This window comes from Sceloporus occidentalis, unplaced genomic scaffold (assembly GCF_023333645.1).
Source record: "Sceloporus occidentalis isolate IW3139 unplaced genomic scaffold, rSceOcc1.0.p SCAF_7, whole genome shotgun sequence".
In the NCBI taxonomy this organism is placed as follows: Eukaryota; Metazoa; Chordata; class Lepidosauria; order Squamata; family Phrynosomatidae; genus Sceloporus; species Sceloporus occidentalis.
The window spans coordinates 10311835-10335708 of NW_028316987.1; the positions used below are offsets into that span (position 1 = coordinate 10311835).

The 23874-nt window shown below is 41.6% G+C and overlaps 1 protein-coding gene across 5 annotated transcripts in view; it reads right to left on the reverse strand.

Moving 5' to 3' along the window:
• LOC149309161 (retinoic acid receptor alpha) overlaps positions 1–23874 on the reverse strand; it is a 250027-nt gene that overhangs the window by 62270 nt on the left and 163883 nt on the right. Inside the window, exons 1-2 of one of the 5 annotated variants that reach the window (XM_089531874.1) lie at positions 15182–15474; positions 13849–13942 (exon numbers count right to left, since the gene is read on the reverse strand). The exons of 2 other annotated variants lie outside the window; for them this stretch is intronic. Coding sequence is in view for 2 of the 3 variants with exons in the window: in XM_089531870.1 (XP_089387996.1) it covers positions 15182–15521 (340 nt within the window). In the remaining variant the exon portion in view is untranslated. 2 more of the 5 variants (XM_089531870.1, XM_089531873.1) reach the window with 2 other exon arrangements.

Genomic DNA, 23874 nt, shown 5'->3' on the forward strand with positions numbered 1-23874 from the left:
CAGGAAATCCAATCAAAGCATCCCCAATAAATGGCCATCTAGCCTCTGCTTAAAGACCTCCAAGGAAGGAGACTCCACTACACTCCGAGGGAGTTTGTTCCACTGTCGAACAGCCCTTACTGTCAGGAAGTTCTTCCTAATGTTGAGGTGGAATCTCTTTTCCTGTAGCTTGTATCCATTGTTCCGGGTCCTATTCTCTGGAGCAGCAGAAAACAAGCTTGCTCCCTCCTCAATATGACATCCCTTCAAATATTTAAACAGGGCTATCATATCACCTCTTAACCTTCTCTTCTCCAGGCTAAACATCCTCAGCTCCCTGAGTCGTTCCTCATAGGGCAAGGTTTCCAGACCTTTCACCATTTTAGTCACCCTCCTTTGGACACGCTCCAGTTTCTCAATGTCCTTTTTGAATTGTGGTGCCCAGAACAGGACACAATATTCCAGATGGGGCCTGACCAGAGCAGAATATAGTGGCACTATGACTTCTCTTGATCTAGACACTATACTTTTATTGATGCAGCCTAAAATTGCATTGGCCTTTTTAGCTGCCGCATCGCACTGTTGACTCATGTTCAACTTGTGGTCTGCTTGGACTCTTAGATCCCTTTCACGTGTAGTTTCATCAGTCAGGTGTCCCTCACCCTATATCTGTGCATTTCATTTTTCTGCCCTAAGTGCAGTACCTTACATTTCTCTGTGTTGAATTTCATTTTGTTAGCTTTGGCCCAGCTTTCTAGTCTATTCAGATCATTTTGAATGTTGATCCTGTCCTCTGGAGTATTAGCTATTCCTCCTAATTTGGTGTCATCTGCAGATTTGATAAGTACGCTCCCAATTCTGTCATCCTTACCTGTAAAAATATGAGCACGAATTGCTTTTTCTCCAGTTTGGCTTAGAATTCCTCATCTGCAGTTACTCAGAAATCAGGACAGATCTATACTTCTACATCATGATGAGGTTCAGAAGCAAAAGAAAGGCTCTCTATCCATCCCAACTGCCACTACAATGTCTTCTGAGGGAGAGAAGAACATGGGGAATCTGCTGGACTTAATTCTCAGCTCCAATGCCATTTGTGTGTTATGTCTTGTATAGACTGTAACCCCGAGAGCAGGGAACTATCAAATGAACAATCTGTAAGGAACTCGGGAAGCCTTTTTCTCTGAAGGGTGGGGTATACATATTCCAAATAAATAAAAAATATATGTGCATGTAGGCATATTGCGGGGCTAGGAAGGGGGTAGGGCGTCTGTGTAGCAGATAATCACTTCCTATATTCCCTTTTCTGCATTAGCTATGGTCCACCCAAGCATTTTGTTGCATTTGCCTCTGGCTGGTAGAGCTTCACGTTCTAGTAAAGAAAATAAAGTAGATCCCACAAGTTGGAATCTGTCCATCCCCAACTTACATTAGGTGGACCAACATCTACTGGACAAGGATCACTCAACCCTTGGCTTATTAGAAGGACAAGCAAAAGGTCTTGAACTGGCCATAGGCCTGGCTCCCCAATGAGACAGAATGAAGTAACAGTCTTAGATGGCTCATTCTGGACATCAGCAATGGCAGTCTGCTCTCGCCTCCTCCTGAGTCCCTAAGCAGTTCACCTCTACAGAGGGACACAGGTATTTGTACCATGTGGTCTGTCCACTCCCAACCACCACCACACACTTCTACTTTTATGATTCAACTGGCATGTCAGTATGAGGGAGACAAGGGGCATCATCTTGTCTTTTGCTTCAGGCAGCAAAATATCCAGGGCCAATTTTGACAAGTCATGTGATAGATCACACATAGTGACTGAGCTGATTTACCATCACCTAGAAGCAGCAGAATGAGAGGCATAATGGAAACTAGTCACAAAAGCCAAATAATTGTCTTTGCACCAACTTGATGAAGCAGGTAAAGTGACACTCCTCATAAAGGTTTCCAGGCAGGCTTCTTCGTTGGCCCAGGCCAAAGAAAACACCCTTTTCTTCCTGTCTCCAGACTTACTTTTTCCCTCTCCCTCATGCTGCTCTCCAGATTGTATAATAGTAGGGTATGAGAATAAGGTATGTAGAAGCTGCCCTACCAAGTAACAAAAGGCAGGTTCTGAACACTGTCGAAGGTGTCAAGACAGATTCAATGAGCAAAGTAGTACCCTCTTGTGCCGGTCCCAAAGGGGTTTGTGCAGAACTTCCCACTTGGACTGTATTACATGTTAATGAGAAGGAGAATTGAAGGTTATTCAAGCAAACATTTGGATTCTCAAAATGGAACTTCAAAATCTCATGTGCAGCTCAGACAACATGGCTGGGTGGAAAGATGGGAGAAGAATTAACAATAACAGCAATACATAGATTTTATGTAACACAAAATGCTTCTCATATTATCCCAGCAGTCCTTAGAATACGTTTGGATCGTTCCCACATAGCAGATAAGGAGTCAAGGCTGAGATATGGGGTCAAGGCTGGCCAAGCATCTGAGGAAGCAGACCAAGTCTATGAAAGTGTATGTTACATTTCCCCCCCACACACACAGTTAGTGTCAAAGGTGCTACAAGATTCCTTTGCATACAGATATTCCAAACTAACACAGCTAGGTCTTCTGAATTCTACCTCAGTAAAAACCTGTTTTCTACAAAGTAAAACAAAGCTACTGGGGAGAATTCTTTTGATGCCTATACTACCCTTAAAACATGGCAGTTAATGTTTTACAGGGAAAGAGAAGACAGGCTGGGGTGTGACCTGATGTCCATGCATTGTCCTCTCTGAATCAACCTAAACCCCACCTAGTTTGTTTGAAAAAATAACTGGTATGTATTTAGAACATTACCTTAGGCAATAAAGGTAGGCAGGGTCCCTCTCAAGACCTCAAGAGGGTAGCAGAGGGGAAAAATTAACCCCAGAAACAATGGGGATTGTTGGTTATCAGCATGAACATTTGCCTTGGGTTAACAGGAGCTGGCCTTGAAGGATAAGAAACCACTAGGCGAGTCTTATATACTTTCTGCCTTCCGAGAACTAGCTTCTTTCCATACTGATCTCTGGGAATGAGACAGAAAAAAGAATGCTTTTCCCAGAGGATTCTGGGATGTTCACACAGACCTTGTTCATCCCTGTTGGGTATAACCTATGAAGAGCTGGGAGAATTCTTTTCTTATTCCTATTACAGATTACCAAATTTGAAAAGACATTTGTTACTGTTTCACATTACAATACTTTGGAAATGACTTATTACGTTTCTGGTTACATTACTCTTGTGTTACTTGTGGAGGGAACCTTAAAATTGGTAAGACTATGGCATAAAACATGGGGGAAGATGGTCAAAACGCTTCCAAAAATTTCTCTAAATGCCTATAAAAATAACTAAGTTGTAACCAGAAAAAGTTGCTCATCGCACTAATAAACTAACTTTGCTCCCTTCTGAAATGAAATTTCATTAGGTCTTTGTTACTCACTCCCCCATCTCCCACCAACAACTTTATTACTACCCAAGCATTGACTCGATCAGATATTTTTTATAATCTGCAGCAAAATAAAACCAAACACTCTTTAGGACTGTTGTGAAATATTAGTATTGGTATCATTTATTTACATGGGCTTACAAAACAAATATGACGTTGGAATACAGAAGTAGGCCTGAAAATGGAAACACAACTAAAATACTGGTTTAAACAAAAGAAGGTATAAAGTGTAAGGTATTTAAAAGACCCAGGTGGATAAAATGATATACTGCTCATGGCAAAAAGACATAAAGATGGCATCAGATGAGCAACTATGGGAAGGCAAGCAGGGCTGCCACCACCAGAAAGGCCCTTCTAGTTACCCACTTCAGTATTTTGGTAAGACCATTTCATAAATGAAGCTTGTTCACCATTATTGAGTTTTATAATGAAATAACCCGCAAATTTCCACTGAGCCTCACCCTTTTCAGAATATAAACTGAACATTAGTAGACGCAGAGGAGAATCTTACACTGCTATTTACATACATTTATTGCAAATAATAATTTTAGCCTATTGATTGACTTTGTCAATCCAATTGTTCTGTTAACAGCTGCAACAAGCATCTATACTGTACAACTAAATTACGAAAGAAGATAATGGACAGACCTGCTTAATCCCATATGTTATTTTGATAAATATTAACAGTAAGTCTTGCAGAGGATGTCTTCTAAATTAGACTGATTCATTTACTTACACAATGGCCTGTTACAGACCGCCTAAAAGTGGCGGTCTGCCGGCGCTGCTGGTTGCTCCGCAAGGGAGCCGCAGCAGCCAAACCGCGTGGTTCTCACGTGGAGCAAAAAAGAAGCCCCAAAATGGCGCTTCTTCCCGCGGCGCGGTTATGACGCCGTGAGGCGCCAATCGCGCACTCGCGACGTCATAAGCGCTGCGCGACGTGCAGACGCTATGCGTCTGACACGTAATAATGGCGGCGCCTGTGTGTATAGGGCGCCGCCATTATTACGCCCCCGTCACGTGATAGGGGTGAGGCTGGTGTGGATGCTAGGTCCCCAGCCAACCCCTATCACGTGATGGGGGTGCCTCAAGAGCCCAATGTGTAACGGGCCAATGAGCCAAGTAAAATAAGATGGATGCCATGGATAAAACTGCCAATTCCACCCCATCAAAGACCTTTTCAATGCATACAAGACAGTTCAATTATTGTTACTAGCAACAATTAATAATGTTAAATATAATTCTGGTATTATGTATTTGTTTTCTTCTCTTTAAAAAGACTGACTGGCCTCTCTTTTCTGATATAACTTCAAGGAGCCTTTAATTTAAAGTGTTGAAAACACTATTCATATTGCCCAAAAATATATGATAAATTGAAATGATTCAGCTGATTAAGGGTTTCCCCTAGCTTTAAGAAAAACAAATTTGCTAGCTGTTCAAGATTATATATTTTGTAATACATTTCGGGGAAGCCTCAGCTGATAGTAAAACGTATCAGAAACCTGTTCATATAATTTTGACATGATTTAAAAACCTGGTGTTCTTCATTAATTTGCAAACCCTTAATGACTTCCATCGCTTCCTGTTGAAAAACTGGATTATCCTGTTCTTGTTTACGATCTTCTCATATTTTTGGAAAGTCTATTTCACTCAACAACGAATTAATACATTCATTAAAATGTGTTTTTTTTAAAGTGAGATTGTTCCATAAGTTGAGTTAAAGGTTCTTTAGCCATCTGTGTATGTTATCCACCAGACTCCTTTATTTGAAGTATCATCTGCTCGATAAGCAGATTGTCGACAGTTATAGCTATAATTACACTTCCTTTGTTTCCTTTCTCAAATAATTTTTGTTTGAAACAATCCAGAGCTCTTTCTTGCTGGTTTGTGTACATAATTCTATCACTCACATGTACTGAAATTATTTTCTTTATTGCCTATCAACATTCGGAACTCTTAATTTCTTTAGCAATTCGTTTTCTTTCTTTTCTTTGTTTTCATTAAAGAGACCCAGTGTGGTGTAGTGGTTTGACAGCTGGACTATGACTCTGGACACCAGGGTTCAAATCCCCAGTCAGTCTTGCAAAGCCACCAGGTGACCTTGGACAAGTCACATTCTCTCAGCCTTAGAAGAAAGCAAAGGCAAAACCTACTCTGAACAAATATTGTCACAAAAAAAGCTCTGGTGGTCCCACTTTAAGGTCATCATAAGTCAGAAAATGACTTGATGACACACAATAACGTAACCTTCATTAAAATACTAAATCATTGTTTTAAATTTGATTCAGCCATAAATTGAGTTAAAGGTTCTTTGGACTAAATGTATGCAGCTCCCCCTCTCCAAACATACACACACACTATCCATACAGTAATATATTTGATATCCTCAGTTTGGCCGATAAAAGAAGAACAGAAACTTATCAATGCGCTTCATTTGCTGTGTACTCCCATGTCAGTTTACTGAATCCTACCATTTTCAATCAAGCCTCAGTCCCGAATTAATATGTTTTCACTCTTTAACTACTTCCAGACTGGGTAACCAGTCACTATCTATCAGTCACTATCTCTCATTCACAATGCTCTTGTGAAGATCAAAACCAAGAGGAAGAACACCACACTTAGAGGAAAGGGCATGATATAAAACTTATAAATAAAATAATTGATAAATATAATATCAAAACAGATATACTAAGGAATTCTTGCTTCTGATGTTTTCCCTACCTTCTCTTTCATTTCTTAATTATGCTTTATTATTTCTATACAGTCTACCATTAACTCCCCCCCCCCAACTTATTATGTCGAAGTCAGTTCCACTGAAAGCCATGGCATTTCCTCCTGTGACCTGTATTTCCCCTTAAATGTCATACCTATTTGTTCCTGCCTGACTTTCTCCATATCCTATGATCTGGATTTAGAACTTCTGGTCACATTGCTCCATCTCATTCAGTATGTGCAAACTAATGAACCAAATTGGCTATTGTTGTTTGATCTGTTATCTCTTACTAACCACAAAGGAGTTATAACAGTAACACACCATGGGAAAGACAGTTGTCCAACTCCATCTTTATTGCCATTCTGAATATTTGTGTCTGAGAAAGGTTTTAAACATACCTCTTCAGAACTGGCTATCATCAGCATGTTTAGACATGTGTCTATAAAGACACTACAAAAATTATGGAACATAGGATATGGAACTAGAGTTGGCTCCATTTCCTCTTCCCCCCCCCCCTTGAAATCTGGAACTTGATTTAGCTGTTTTCTTTTAAAAAAACAAACCAGAGCAAATACCTAGTCCTTTTTCTTTGAAGTGGGTCAGTAAATCTCAAAAGATGAGCTTTGAAAAAAGGTTCCCAGGACCAGAATTGAATGTCTTTATCACCCAAGTTGTCATCACCTGGTCCTACTGGACTGGACTGTCAAAGCTACATCCTCTATTGCTGCCTAGTTCTCTCTTGAATCACACAGTTCTCTGTGATTTTGTAAGCAGAATTTGTAAAAGAATATGCACTTAAAGCATGTTGTTTATTTCAGTGGCAGAAGATGGCAGAAGAAGGATTACCCTTCTTGCATAATTTGGGACAGATGCAGATATGGTTCTCTTTCTAGGGTGTCCAGATATAAAAGTCTGTACAGTTGTGAAGGAGGAGGAAGAGTAGAGCGGTGGGGGAAGATGGTACAAGAGTGTTTCTATTATTCAAATTTAAATGCCAGGGGTAGAGAAGTGGGTTAGCAAAAGGTCAGCATCTTCCTAACTTGTATACATTTTTAAAAAAGATGTTGGCTCTTTAATCATCATCATCGTTATCGTCGTCGTCATCATCATCATCATCTGACATATTTTGTATCCTAGGCTGGATACGTTCTTAAAAACAATGTCCTTTTGTTACCAATTTTAAAAGAGAAAATTGTCCCCCTCCTCCCAAAAGGCTAGGCTAGTTTGGAATCTGTCCTTTTGGTGTTGCAGGGATCCTTCTCCCATTTAAATCTACGCCAAAAGGATTTCCCTTGCGAGCCATATGGAACTGCTAGAGATTTCCCTTCTGCGCCACGCAAAGCTTCAGGAAAGCCAGCCTCAGCTATAAATAACCCCTTTGCAGACATCCCTGACTTCCGGTTCTGCAGCTATCCCCTGCTGCCAGTCCCATTCTCCTCCCCCCTCCTTCCAGGCAGGAAAAAAAAATTACCAATGAAAGAAAGCCTGCAAAGAGAATCTAATGGAGAAGGGGGTCTGCTTTCTTTTCTCAGGAGAAATCTGGCAACTGGGAGGGAAGGGGAGAAAGACAATCTCCTCAGATGAGATTCTATGAGGCCATCTTATCCCAGTACCCTAGAGCAGGGAAGATGCTAAATGGTGGACCCTATTCTCCCCTGCCCCATTTCAGAATGGGAGATGCATTTGCAATGGGGGGGGGGGGCTTAACCCCAAAGCAACTTATCCCATGGGAAGAGGGACACCCTTCTGCTTCATTCTCTTGCCTCCTAATATGAGAGAAAGAGAGAGAGAGAGAGAGAGGCAAAATTATCAGCAGCAAGGAGAGGTAACAATGACCTAGAAAACAAAGCTGAATGTGGAATAAGGAACGCAGTGAAACAACAAGGATTCTCTAACTAATCCAAAAGTAGACTGAAGGGATATGTTAGGCATTAAAGCAGCAGGGGGGTTTCCCAAAGGTAGCTGGGAGAGAATGGAAATTCACAAGCAATGCACTGACCATCTGACAAGCCCATTTGCAGATTAAAGGCCAAAGGGAACCTTTAGAGAAGCTCTTAGATTGAGGCAAGGTTTGTTTGGAATAGGTAGGCCCGGTTGTGTGAATGATTTGGCTCACTCCCTATGAAGAATGATCAGTTGTTGTTTTTTTTAAAAGATATTTGGAAAAGGAGTGGGGATGGAGAAGAAAAGAAGAGAGAAGAGGCAGCTAGGAATTCCAGACACTGATGATAAAGAGCTGCTGGACATTGTACATATTGTACATTAGATTCCTCTTTCCTGCATCTCCCCCACAAAAGAAAGAGATTTTGTGCATTTGCATTTTCTCTGTTCTGCCTTTGTTGTGTGTGTGGAGGGGGGAGGATTATGGCACAAAGATAAGAGTTGTGCAGCAATGCTTATTTTCTCCTGGGGCGGGGGCACACTATTAGTTGTGTACATGTTTATGTTGAATCATCAAGGCAGAAACGCTGCTGTGTTTGAGCGTGTCGGATTCTGCATTTTTATTGCGGCTGTGTTTCTCCACTTAGCTGCTTTTCAGGCTGCTTGAGGGTGTGGTTTTCTAGCTGTAGGTTCTTATAGAGACATATGTTCCTCTCTGTTTACACATTCTCTCTCTCTTTCTCTCAATCTAAGGGATTGGAATGGGAAAGGGGGAAATGTATGGTTGGATCATTCGATGCAAACATGAGAGGAAGTGGTTATTTCAGTAGGAACTTAGGTCCAGAACCCACTTTTACCAAACATTCACCATAGGGCTTTGGGTAACTGATTCTTACTTCTGCTGAAACTCTTCATTGATCCAACAGGGACAGGGCTGGTCCAAGACATTTTGCTGCCTCGGGAAAAAGACAATAGGGTTCCTCCAGCCATTCCATTTTCCAAAGGTGAACCAGACTTGCATCTAGATATTATTTCCAACACTAGTGATAGGTCAACAACCTCCATTTCATCTGTTTAAGCTTAGGAATCATAGGCTAGACCATGGAGAACACACAGCTCTGTCCTCCAAAAGAAGGAAACAGGCTATGGGGGACTACAGAGGCTGCTACCACTTCTACATTACCCACCTTTTGCCACCTGAGGCAACTGCCTCACTTTGTCTAGAGGCAACACTAGCTCTGGGAACACAGACTTTCCTAACAGGGTTGGCTCCCACAAAAACCTACCTTTCTGCCATTTGTATGCTGCCCTTCCATCAAGGACTTCTGGATGGCTCACAGAGGATTATTCTGTTTTATCCTCCTATCTGCCTTGTTATGAGCCTGTGTTATCTAACACATTTTCCAACACACTTACATTCCTATCTCAGGGATTCAGTACAAACCCTAGTAATGGCATAAGTACATAAGCTGAGGGGGTGACATGGATGAACCTATGATGTAGAGAGACAATAATTTGGATCCACAGGACACCAATGAAAGTCATGGAGATCTGTACCCTATACTCCCCAACCAATTCTAGCATTCTCTTCAAAAGTGTTTATCCCGTTTTGGCTCTTGCCAAGCAGGGGGATTAGAACTCAGGACTGGAGACCCTCCAACATTTCACATATGAAAACTGGGACACTTAGGGCCAAGCAGGATCAGAGCCTGGTCAAGATGGCAAAAATTATTAATTAGGAAGAACATACAAGTTAGTGGAGGCTGCAGAAATCTATTCTTCCCTGATGCTACCAGCGAAGACAAGATTTTGCCCCCTTTTCTGCTCTCCTTCTTGCTGAGTTGACTGAGTGCAAACTACCTTTGCACTTTGAACTCAGTTTGCAGCAACTGAACTAAGCTGAGGACAAAGAAGAAAGTGGGATGAGGAGAGAGTATCATGGGGGGGGGGGGGAGATTTTCTGAAAATAATATTTGGAGAGAGTCAGTACTAAAATGGCACGTACCTTCAAGACTTGTTTTGCTCAGGGCCAATAGAAAGCTCTTCATTTTGTAGACGAATCTGCTTTCTTGCAGACAATGAACCAACCCTCAGTGGACCCAGCCCAGCCTTACTCTGTCCCTTTCCCATCTCCATTGGGACCCAGCAAGATATGCCATCTGAACTGTTTTTGTTCTGTCTTACATATTCACAGGAACAAAGGTATAAATGCAGATTAACCTTAGGGTATCTTGTAGTGGTCATTCAGTTAGATGTGCCATCTGTACTGGAAATACCAAAAATCCAGTCTCTTATCTGACCTATGAACACTTTAAGTATTATTTTTCTCTGAATTATGCATGCATAATATAAGAATAGTAATCATGGGCTACCGTTCAGGATTGCTATATGGATTATTGGGAGCTAAATGAAACAGTCAGCAGAACAAAAGTTGCCCTGGACTATTCCATTGCAGGAGAGGGGAGATAGTCTGCATACTGAAATATTCCATAGAGATTTTATCATGAAGAATAGGCTAGAACTCTTATTTCTTTGGCATGTTGGTTTCCTAAAGAAGACATGTCATCCACCAGAGGGAAGCATTAAAATGCAACCCCTTACCTTCTGCCTCCATTTCTACAAGAAATGGTACAGGAAAATCAAATTCAGTTTTGTTGATTGTAAACAGTCCCCTTCCTCACTAACATATATGAATGTTTTTGTATCCAACAAACTCATTTCCGGTGTAGTACCTATTTATGGGGTATCAGAGTGCCACTACATTTGACAGTCCTGATGAGAAATCTGTACTTAAGACAAGAGACCAGTTAGAACAGAATATGGCAAAACAGAATTGTTTCCATTTGACAAAGGGATCAGGCAAGGATGCATATTGCCACCCTTCTTGTTCAACTTGTATACAGAAAATACCATATGAAGAGCAGGTTTAGATTTAGAGGAAGGAGGAATAAAGATAGGAGGAAGGAACATTAACAATCTAAGATATGCAGATGATACTATACTACTAGCAGAAAACATCATAGGCTTGGATCAATTACTAAAGAAGGTCAAAGAAGAAAGTGCAAAGGTAGGCCTGCTCCTGAACATAAAGAAAACAAAAATAATGGCCATGAAGTATCTCCGTAAATTTAGCTTAGACAATGAGGAAATCAAAATAGTTAAACATTTCCTGCACCGTGGATCAAACATTGATCACAACATAGTAAAGAAATAAGAAGATGAAGAATGGGAAGGGCAGCAATTAAAGAGCTAGACAAGATCCTAAAGAGTTAAGATATACAACTGAGCACTATAGTTAGAATCATCCAAGCCACTGTATTCCCCATCACCATCTACAGATGTGAGAGATGGACAGTGAAGAAAGTGGATAAAAAGAAAACTCATTTGAGATGTGGTGTTGGAGAAGAGTGCTGAGAACACTGTGAACAGCCTAAGACAAACAAATGGGTCCTTGAATTGACCAATCCTGAACTCTTCCTGGAGGCCAAGATGATCAAGCTAAGGCTGTCGTACTTCGGCCACATCATGAAAAGGCACGACTCATTAGAAAAGAGAATAATGCTAGGAAACGTAAAAGCCAGTAGAAAGTGAGGAAGACCACACTCCAGATGGATAATCACAAAAGTCCCTTAAGTAGAGATGTGGAGAGCTTGGAGATGTCTCATCCACAGGTTCACCATGAGCTGAGATCAACTTGAGGGCAGCTAACAACAATTATTTATGATTAATCACATGATGAGGATGACAATGATGATGATCATCATCATCTTCATCTTTTCACCTATTCATTATGTACTATATCCCCTATTTTCAAGGATGGCCCCCTTCTGTCAAATCATGGGAGAGTTGCCCCAGAGTTGTCTTTTGCCCAGGTTACCAGTGCAAAAAACATTTCAAGAAACGATAGAGCAGGTCCTATTTTGTTAAGATCCCAGTCAACAAGGAGTTCAGGTGCAGGATGATATTTTTAAAGAAGGGTCCAAGCCCCTAATTCTTCTTGATTTAACGCCTCTCCATTTTAAAGCAGGACAATGGTAAATGTGCATTTGAAATCTGAGTGAAGTAACTACCATTTGTGTGAAAAAGTCAGGAGTCAGGCTTGAGCAGCTGTCTAGGAAAAAGTTTGCGAAGTTTTGACTGTTCAATATCAGGAAAACATTCTGGCTGTTGGATTAGTTACAAAACTGAAAAGGCAAGGATAGCAAATTGGAATGTAATTTGATATTTTTAAAGTCATTACAAACACTATTCTAGCACTGCTGGGGCGGACAATGGAATTTTGGTTTAACCATGAAGGTTCTCTTCCTCACCCCCAGTGTTTTGCAAAAGAAATCAGTTTCAAGACTAACAGCTCTGGGAAAGAACTGAAGGAAGAAAAATTGGAAGAGGGGAGGAAATACATCTAACTCAAATCCAAATCACAGACTGATGATCAACCCACACTCTCAAGGAAGGACCTGGGATAGCAATTAGGGAGGGGTTTAGAAAGAACAATAAGGTGTATTTGGACAAGAAAGAGATCTGAAGAAAATGGGGGGATGCAGGGAATAGGAAAAAATGATAGAGAGAAGGGTGGATTTAATAAGCTATATTCATTTTTGAGGCAAGGAAGTGAACAACTTATTTTGGGGGGAAATTACATTATACTGTATTATGAATAAAAAGTTCAGAAGGATCCACACCCCAAATCTGGCCTGTTTCCCCATCACCACTATCCCATTCTTTGCTAGCTCTCCCACTCACACACAGAGAGGCTGTTCGCATATGTATATATAGAAAGATTAAAGGCTTGGTGTACTATTTAGTTAATTGGATTTTGTCAGAGACCTTATCAGAAGCTGGGAACTGAACACCCAGCTGGAAAGGAGGGGAGCTTACGTTGGTGCAGCTCCTCTCTCCTGAGTTTTCTTCCCCAGAATTGGCTCAAATTTACAAAAACAAATGTATGAAAACAAATATATCCACCTCCAATGCAACTCCCAGCTGTTACCTAGAAACAGTGACCTAACAACAGATAAAAGAAATTAAACAAGCCATGAGACTATATATCCATCACTGGGGAGTTGGGGGAAGGGGTGAAATATAAGAGAAAGCAAGGAAATGTTTACACGCATCAGAGACATATTAGAAGTTTGCACTGTTACAAATGCAGCAGAGTGCATTTTCAATATGGGCTGATGGCGAGGGAGAGCTGCAGATGAATAAGGACAGAGTATCCAACCCACATAAACTGGGGCTAGACACCTGAGCACTGTTAAAAAGTCCTTTCACCCAACTATAAAAATATACAAGTCACTCTTGTTTGACTGTGGATTTTGCCATTTTCCCTTACAGACAGACACCGCTCCTCTCACTAACCAATCAAAACACAACCAAAAGAATGAGAAATATTTATCAACACCAAGAGGAAAGCCAAAGGTAAGGATTCTCACAGAGAAGTTGAAAGTATCTGGGGAGAAGTGGAGGGCAGGGCATGGTTTTCTCAAGGCAAAAATAAAAATAGAAAAGGACTAAGCATGCAGTGTGGAGACCCCACCCCACGCAACCACAGTACAAAAGCACCATAGCGCCAGCCCTTGATCCTAACCACCCAACGCCACCCAATGTATCACAACAGGGTAGGCTTCTGGACTCCATAAAACAACCAAAGATGGCAGATCCCATCCTATCAACCTCTACCCCACCCAATTACTGTACAGTTCATAATCTTTCTTAATAAGGTCACCTCAAAATCTGGCAAAAGGGGAGAAGGGGCAACAGGGGTGTCACCCCAGCTGGGTCAGGCCCAAGGGAGGGGGGATCACAGTATACGTACAGTGGTTGGAACTGTTCCAATGCTGGTTACGGAGAGGGGTGCTGTAAGGATTAGGGTTCCCGGGTCCTTTGTCCTGGATCAAGCAGGCACGGTTCTGGTTGTAAAAATCCATCATGAAGAAGGGATTAGGACTGCTGCTTAAACCCGCTACATCCACACTTTCGTACATCTTCTCCAGGCGAAACAAGAGGGTAAGAAGGTTGGGGGCTTCTAGGGAGGTGGGGGAAGGAGGGAAGCAAAGCAAAAGTTTGGTTTCTGAAGGGCCAAAGAGCAAAATCCTATACTGGTGACGAATCCAAAGAGATGGGAAGGTTTTTGTCAGTTGTTTTCTGTTTTCTGAACTCTCCCCCCACCACCTCTTGATTCCTAGTGGGGAGGTATTTAGGGAATCCAAAAGCGGCTGGGGAATCCGCCAAACAGACCGAGTTGGCCACCAGTGTTTTTGCTTCAAGTAAAAAACACCCAAAAGATAATATTGAAATCTTCAATCTTCTATTCCAGACGCGTCCCTTGGGAAATAGGCTGGCCAATCCAAGCTGAGATGCTTCTCCCGTTTCAAGACCAAAATATATTTATAAATCCCAAAAAAGAAAAGAAAATGGAATTTTTACTTTGAAAAAAACAATAAAATCCAAGCCAGTCTGCCTTCCCAACAGCAGAATTCTCCGTAGAAATAGATTCAGTGGTGTTAGACAGCATTTTGGTTACATTTCCGCCTTCTGTTCAGTTCCATGATTCTCTCTTCTTCTCCCAAACTAACAAGAAGGGGGGAAAAAGGGAAAGGGAGGAGGGGATATCCTTTCGCTCCAGAAAAAGGGGAGAAAAAGTTTCACACTCACTCTCATACAAAAATAAGTAAGGCTTCCCACTAGAATTCAAGAGCTTTTTTTCCCTTGTCTGGCAGATGAGTGAATGCAATGCACCGAAAACTGTGCTCATGGCTTATGTACACATATCTTAAAATTAAGTCTCTGTCCCCTCCGCCAGAGGAAGAAGGGGGAAGAAAGGAGGGGTGCTTTTTTTTAAAAAAGAGAGATCGAAATGAATTGTACAAGTGTGTTGTCTGGTTTTGAATGCTTGAGAAGATGCCAGAGGCCTGGAACCTCTGAATCTCCTTGGATGTAGGAATTTTTTCTCCCCCAGCTGTTTGGTCCTTCTCTCCCTGGGAAAGAAGAAGAGAGACAGAGAGAGAGACAGAGAGAGTGTGTATGTGTGGGTGCACGCACGCCTGTGTGTATGTGTGTGTGATGTACAGGACTGATAGATTAAAGGCAGCACAAAATCTTTCCTGACACGAAAAGTCGGCTCTCAACTGGCTTAACTCTTTCCTTACCTGCCGCGTGCTGTGTCTTGCGCAGCCCCAACCAACTGCAGGGAAGCACAGGCTGGGGGAGGATGGGAGAAAGAGAGAGAGAGAAAAATGAATGAATGAAAGAAAGGAAAAGGGAGGAGGGATGGAAAGTGGGGGGAAATGACAGCCATGGAAAAAAATGCGTCTCCAACAGCTGTCTCCAGCTACAAAGCTGCAGACCCTGCATCCTCGGGTGCTTTCTCCATCCCTGGAGCCCAGCAGCAGCAGAAGCAGCAGCAGCAAGAACAAGAAGGAAAAGCAGGAGGTCCCCCTCTTTTTTGTGTTGCAAGGAACCAGCCAGGGCGGCCCCTTTCGCCTGCATCACCCCTCTCAGAAAGGGAGGTTTCTGATGCTTCTCCAGCCGCCCCTCATTTGCGTAATGTTATGCAGCTGAACTCCGCCTGAACTCTCCTTGCAAAAAAGCTTCACCTCCAAATGACCCATTCACAGGCCTTCTCCTTCCCAGTGACATCACAGGGGCGCTCCCTTCTTCCTCCTCCTCTTCCTCCTCCTTCTCTTTGCCTGCCAAGGGCTGCCACTGGCACGCCGGCACCACTGCCCAGTAAAAACCAGACCCACCAAGATGGAGATGATGTCCAAAGAAGGGGATCACCGAGCAGAGGCCAGAAGAGTGAGCAAGGAAGGAGGAAGACAAAACCAGTTTACACAAACATTTAAAACAGGGGTTCCCAATCTGTGCTCCGAGGAGCCCTTAGGGCTCTGTGTGCACTTCCCAGGTGCTCTGTGGCTGCTTCAGGAAAATGAAAAAAATAAAAATTGCATGAAATTAAAGAATAAGAATATATTCTTATATACAATCCGCCCTCAGCATACGCGCCCTTGCTGTACGCTGATTCCAGCTTACGCAGACGGCGAGTGGTGAGAGACAAAATGGGAGCACACCGCCATTCAATTAAATGGAACTCCAGCATACGTGGATACAGAGGGGCTGACTGTATTTTGATACCTGAAATCCTTTCAACATCAAGAACAAATTAAAGTGTGGGCAGCCCGCCGTGCAAAATAAAGAGATGGAGAAATATGCCTGACACAGGAGGGTCCAGAATGGATCCCCCGCATATGGCTAGGGCAGACTGTACATACTCCTAAATATCATTAACTTTTAAGACACAGAGTAGGCCTCTTAGGGGCTCCGTCACAGAAATAAGGGCTTCGTGAGTTAAAAGGGTTGGGAACCCTGGTTTAAAACAATAACAAAAACAATTTTAAATGATTCAGGTAAGTCTCTCAGAACACAAATATTTTTCAAAGAAAGGCGGGAGAAGGAAAAACCAATGAATCAGATGGAACTGAATAATCTGCACAACAGAGGGCAGGATGCAAAATATTGTCCTCGGTATAGATTTGAGAATTTCCTCTTTAATTTGGAGAATTACATTTCCTATTTAAAAGGATGGACATGTTTCTAGCCATTGCAAATATAGAGTTGTAGGTATACAATCGTTCCTAACACACCAGGGGCAGATTCTAACAAAATATTCAAACCTTGATCCTCAGAGTCATAGTCAAAAACTTAAACCATTACACCATGCTAGCTCCCATATGTTCAAGATACTTGTTTTCATATAAAGGAATACTGTTTGCTTACACACATCACTAAAAGCCCTTCTCTGCTTGCTATATTTATTTATTTTGCAATTAATATGTTTTGTATTGAAACAGGGAATATTAATAAACTGATTATAACCATTCCTTTTTTAAGCAGAAATGCTTAATCTCACAATGGATCTATTCCTACTCTGTACAGAACAGTTACAACTTAAAACTCATTCAAGAACACATAGTCTTAATAGTGGAAGCTTGTGCAAGTATGTGCATTTATGTACATATGTAGGACAATATGGTCTCCATACTAACAAATAGCAGTGGACAACATCTGATGGACTGAGGGCTAATTGTAATACACACACACACACAGAGAGAGAGAGAGAGAGAGAAAGAGAGAGAGACTAAAACAGCTTCTGTTTTTTAAAAATGGGGCAAGGCTGTGTTAGAGTTACTATAAACTAGAAGGCAGTAAGCATACAAACAACAATAGGGTACGTTTGATTTTGTGTTTTTTAAGATGATTAAAATCGGGGGTGGGGGGTGTCTGATAATTATTTGTAAATAGGTTTTAAAAAGGATTTAAAGACAGTAACAAACCAAGACAGGAAAAGTTCAGGAAGTCATCTTTGTTTTATTGTTTAGTGTTATCTTAGATTTTAGTTAGATGTGTTGTTTGGATTTATGTTATCCTGGCTAATGTAATGTGAATATGTAATATGTTAATTTGTCATGTATAGTCTCCTTGTTTACACAAGTAAAGTACTGTATAAAAATAAAATGGGGAAAAAATGGGGTTGGTGGGGAGATGGAAGTGGCTGAAGGTCAACTGCCCACTTCATTTTTGGCAACAGGGAGCCACAAGCCACACTCTGGCCACTCCTGTTTTAGAAATTCAGTGGATTGTGCTGAAATTTTTGTAACAGCAATTCTTGTACAGTCCTCCCTTCCCTTATGCAGGGGATCCATTCCGGACACACACAACAGCGTAAGGGGAAAACCCTGTATGCTCGCACCCCATTGAAAACAATGGGGCGCATGCACACGACACAGAGCAGGCAACATTCGTAGATTGTACAGTGGCTTCAGCATATGCTGAAAGCCACGGAAGGGACGCGGGCTGCCTGTATATGTGTGAATTTGATAAAAAATAAAGAAAGGGAGTCCCAGAATCTCCTTAAAAGGCAAAACCAGGAACCGTGTTTTATCAAAGGAACACTGAAAGCTGCTTTAGGCTAAAGTTAAGCCCTCAACACACCAGTCTTAAAAGCTGGGTTGGGGGCAGAGTCGGGGCATAGCATCTACACAATGCACACCCCAGGGTGGCGTGATGCCATGTGCTGCAGCACACAGCGCACAGCATCACAGCGCTCCTCTGGCACTGCGTCCACACAACACAGAGCTGAAGGCGCACCACAAGACTGTGGCACCATGGCTATCGTGCCCTTTTCAGGGCACAAAAAGGAGTTTTGCGCCCTGGAAACACCAGATTGGGGCCGTGGTGTGCGGTTGCCACAATCGTGATCTGGCTGTAAAGGGGGCGGCTGGAAGCCACCCCTTTGGGGCTGTCTGCACAGCCCTTAGTTCACTGATCTATTTAGATCAGTACTGCTTAACCTGACTGGCAACATATGCCAAAGATTAGCCACTGGACTTTCTGCAGGCACAGCATCCACCCTGTCACAGAGCTACAGCCTTCCTCTATCAGGAATATGGACCAAAAGTATGGTGTGTGAACAATGACCCACAACAGAGTTTTGTCTACTTTGTAATTCTGTGCAAAGGTGGAATTTAATATTGCTCACAGAAGTCAGTATCCTGAGGTTCTCCGATTTCTTTCTTTCTTTGGGAAAATACATGGACAATGGTCTGCAAAGTCAGAGTGAGCCCTGTATAAAACTCTGGGAGGCAGGAGATAAGTTTCATGCATCCTTCTTGTTCCTCAGCCATAACTCGCTGAACCAAAACAAATCAGAGTAAGAAATTAAAATCATGTGCTTTATTTGAACTCTTTAAGCAGGTCTGCTTTTGAATTCATGGTGCAGAGTTCTGCAGTCCTGTATAACAACTGGCACAGATTCTGCAGAAACGGTCTACAAAGAGAACACGTCAGTGATATGGTCTTCACAGATAATTCTTACAACAACAACAACGGAAAGCATGTTAGCTTTGCATTCCAGGATCATGACTGAACCCTAGAAACTAGAGATGTTTGGCCAGAAGGGGAAGGGCTTATGGAATTAAATGAATTAAATGCCTTTACTCTGTGTGCATTTATTGTTCTCTTCCCTTTACTTTACTCTTAGGCTTTTATGTGCAGATTAACCTATTTGAAAACACCCCAACTGCACAAAATACAAATTTCCTTAACTTACGACATGCAAGGCAGTGATATCTTTCACATATCAGCTACATAATTCAGATCACAGAAAGTGGGACTAGCAAAGAGTAGTCAAGTATAACACTAAATGTCATATAGCTTCAGGTGACTTCAGTCAGGAAGCCATTCCACATGCTCTGGACAATGTTTTGTATGCTATTCCTCCCCACTCAGCCCCAATTTTAGCCAAACTGGCTCAAAAAGCAATTTATTTCCATTGTTGGATATTGTCTTCCAGCCCTCAACATGGGCAGAAATTATAGCAGGGGTGTGAAAACTTTGACCTTCCAGATATTTTGGAGTTCTGTCTCCAGGAGCAATGAAATGACGATGGGAACAGTCATCCAAAACATTTGGATGGCCAAAGTTTTCCCAGCCCTCAATTACAGCATCCTTTTCTAGAATTTTTTCAAAAAGGTGAATGACTCATCACCAATATTTAATTATACTATTTTCACTATATTTTTTGACGTTTAATTTTTCCACGTGTCATCTTTAACAATAATCACAATATTCTGAATCCTGGAAAATACAGATCACCTTCCAGAAGTCCACATAGGCACACACACAGAGTATGTGCAGTGTGGCATAGTGGTTTGAGTGTTGGACTACAACTCTGGAGACAAGGGTTCAATTCCCTGCTCAGCCATGAAACACATTGGGTGACACTGGGCAAGTCACATGCTCTCAGCTTCAGGGGAATCCAATGGGAAACCTTTTCTGAACTAATCTTTCCGGAAAAGCCCCATGATAGGGTCACTTTAGGGTTGCCATAAATCGGAAAGGACTTGAAGGCATACAACAATAACAACAACAACAATAACAACCCAAGAAAACTGGTGGCTGGTTAAGGTAAAAATCCAGACAATTTCCACACAGACATCTGGCCTCCCTTCCATATATTTTTAAAAGTGTGCAAAACCGCATCGTTCTCCACATTTGCACGCATATGGAGGGTTTCACACTGCATCACAGAGACAAAGCACATGGTAGGGATTAAGTCACAGGCCACCATGGCTTAACAAAGGCTTTCCACAAATGACTGTTTACCCATCTATGGGCGATGGGCAATGTTATATATGGAGCTCTTACACTGTGCCAAAATCACTGCGGGTTTGCAATGCCAAAATATTCCCCAAGATCACAGGAAATAAGAACGGATGAATACGCCATTACAAATGTGCCAAATATATCTCTCACCACAAGAAAATCCATACATCAAAGAAAAGGGCCAGTCAAAAGAAAGGTTACCAGGTAACCACATATGTATTGTGGCTACCTGGTAATAATAATATCCCCTTTCAGCATTGGGCAACATTGTATATAATGGGACTTTAGCGTCCACAGAGTTTGGTTCCAGGCAAGTCCTGGAATCAAACCCCAGTTAATATCAATGGTTCACTGTACTTCTAGTCTGTCATCAACATGGGGATGCTACAACTTCTAAAGAGGAGTTAGATTACTTTTAATCATTTCAGTGATGTCCCACGCTGCCTGTTCTTGTGCAAGCTAGTGTCACCATGATGTTTTGCAATATATCTCCACCATACCTAGTTATTAAAAATACTGCAGGAAGTTGAGTGATAGACTCTGGAAACCAGGGTTCGAATCCTAGCTCGGCCACAAAGCCCAGTGGATGACCTTGGGCAAGTCACACTCTCTTGGCCTCAGAGGGTGGCAATGGCAAACCCCTTCTGAAGACACTAGCCAAGCAAACCTCTTAGGGTCGCCATAAGTTAAAAAAAAGGACCTGGTGGCACACAACCACAACAAATATCGGAGTAAGGGTATTAAGTCATTGTGACAGGGCTCAGGGATTCACAACAAGTGACAGACTGGAAAAGACGGTTTCACACTTTCTTCTCACTTTCAAAAGAAATGTTGAGTTGAGAGGAGGAGGGAAAACCTGAAAACCCCGAACACAGCCAGAAAAGAAAAGTCTCTCCCCTTCATCTGATAGGGAGACTCCTCAAGGCTTTTTTTGTCAAAAGCTGCTTGATATGGTGTGGAAATGCTTTTATAACACCCCCCCCTCCCTCCACACAATCTTTCTATCTATCAAGCCCTCAAGGCTTGAAATCTCCACACAAGTGTACCATAAAACACACACAAGCACACTGCATCGCCCCCTCCTCAAATTTTCCTTTCAAAAGTGAAGAGCTAGCAGGAGATACACATCCTGGGGGAAAGGGGGGAGAGGTTGTTTATGGCAAGGGCTGCTTAGAAAATGCTGTGATGAGGCACTTTGGTGCTATTTTCTCTTTGACAGGACAATGCCATTCTGGTAAAACAGTAACAGGTAAATAAATAGAGAGCAATTCAAGCTTTTGTAAATCTTGTCATCCCTTCTTTTTAAGGAGGAAAAAAACCTTTAAAGGACAATAGGGTCAGGGATCAAGCATCCCCCATCTATCCCTCCTTCCCATAAAATGATCTGAAACCTTCTTTTTCTTCTAGATGGTTTACTCCTGGATGGGTTCTGAAAGAATCTGCACCCAGCAGTGCTAACACTAAAATTACCATATATTATGACTACTAACAATGCTTTTCTTCAAAGGTTTACATGGGATCCTTTGGACTTTGAGAACACATAATTTCAGATGGACTGAAGCTACTTTCATCATGGACAGGGAGATATTTCTGTTGTTGTGTGCCTTCAAGTGATTTCCAAGTTATGGTGATCCTAAGGTGTGGTGTAATGGTTTAAGCGTTGGACTATGACTCTGGGGACCAGGGTTCAAATCCCAGCTCGACCGTGTAAACCCACTGGGTGATGCTGGGCAGGTCACACTCTCTCAGGCTCAGAGGATGGCAATGGAAAAACACCTCTGAAGAAACTTGCAAAGAAAACCCCATGACAGGTTTGCCATAGGGCTGCAATAAGTTGGAAATGACTTGAAAACACACAACAACAACAACAACAACAACAACAACAACAACAACGGCAAACTTATCACAGAGTTTTCTTGGCAAGATTTGTTTAGAGGTGGCTTGCCTTTGCCTTCCTCTGATGTGGAGAAAGTGTGACTTACCCAAAGTCACCTAGTGAGTTTCTTGGCTAAGCTGCGACTTGAACCCTGATCTCCAGAGTCATAATCCAATGCTCAAACCACTACATTGGCTCTCCAAATAAATATGTTTAATACATTCTTTTGACTTTCCCCCCCCTGGGAACTAAGATGATGAATAACCCTGAATAAAGGTCCCTCTTCTTTATTTTGAAATTACAGCATGGGAGAAAAATATTCAACAATACAATTTGCTTAAAATTGCAGCCATGATATCTGTTAAATCTAGTACCAAAAAGAGGTAGGGAGGGAAGAAGGTGAGGAGGGACTAATAAGGCTGATTACATTAATCAAAGTAATGATAATATTCGCAATTCTACAATATGATTTAGAAATCTATTATACTAGTATATTAAAAAAGGTTCTTAGCTGTCATAAAAAAGTCATTAGTATAAACCCTTAATGTAGACAATTAAAATACTTCAATTTGTTCATTTCCATCACAAGTTCTATTGAGCCATGGAATAATTGGCTTTTACTCACAGTCACACATACACACACAAGCCCCATTAATACTGGGCCCTCTATAAAGAGAAATACACACCTCTTCTCCTGAACAGTTCATAGGAACCTCAAGTAAAAACCTGCCAAGCTTTTTTCTGGACATATTCATATACCAGTAACACAAACTTCACATCTTTCTTAAAAGAAGAACAGAGGAAAGACTCTACACTACCTCCCAAGTCTCTATTATATCAATTTAATATTCCACCTTTCTCCTTGTACAAGATCCAAGGTGGCTTCGGTTTTGGAGAAAGTGGGCTTATACAGTGGGTCCTTAGTATCCATTGAGGTTTGGCTCCACGACATCTGTGGATACCAAAATCTGTTGACGCTCAAGTCCCATTAATTGCAATGACATATAAAATGCCATATATAAAGACTTGTTTTTGGAATTTATATTATTTTTTAAATATTTTCAAGCCATGGATGATTGAATCCATGATAAAGAATCCATGGATATAGAGTGTCAACTGTGTATTATTCTATCAATGCAGATAGAATAGGTCTTGCCCTTAAACAACTTTAAGTTTCTCATCACGTTTGTGTGAATACAGGCTAAGTCAGTGATGTTGGGGATGATTTCAAAGTTGTTGTTTTTTTAAAAGTAAAACCTATGCTTTTGAAAGAGATGATGAAAGAAGAAGGGTAACTGGATAAATGGACAGGGGGAAGAGGGGAGAAGTAGTGGTGAAGTTGAGTATATGAAAGTAGACAGTAAGGAAGGTATATATCAGTGATGGTGAACCTTTTAGAGGCCGAGTGCCCAAACTGCAACCCAAAACCCACCTATTTATTGCAAAGTGCTGTTTCCCTCTGGCTTTCTAGTAACAAACTCTGGCAAACTCTGTGCTGGGCCAACGGCACATGTGCCCACAGAGAGGGCTCTGAGTGCCACCTCTGGCATGAGTGCCATAGGTTCACCATTACTGGTATATATGCAAGGAGGATGGTAAATGAAGAGGGTTTGTTTGACAAATGTTTGCATGAAAGTTTTATAGATGTTAATATTGTTAGTATTGCTGTTATTATGGTTATTATTGTCGCCATATGTACATTATGAGTGTGTTAAACGATGTGGGTATGCTAGGTGACATAGGTATGTGTATGTATGTATGAATGAATGAGTTTTTACTTTATAATTGTCTTATTCTGAATAA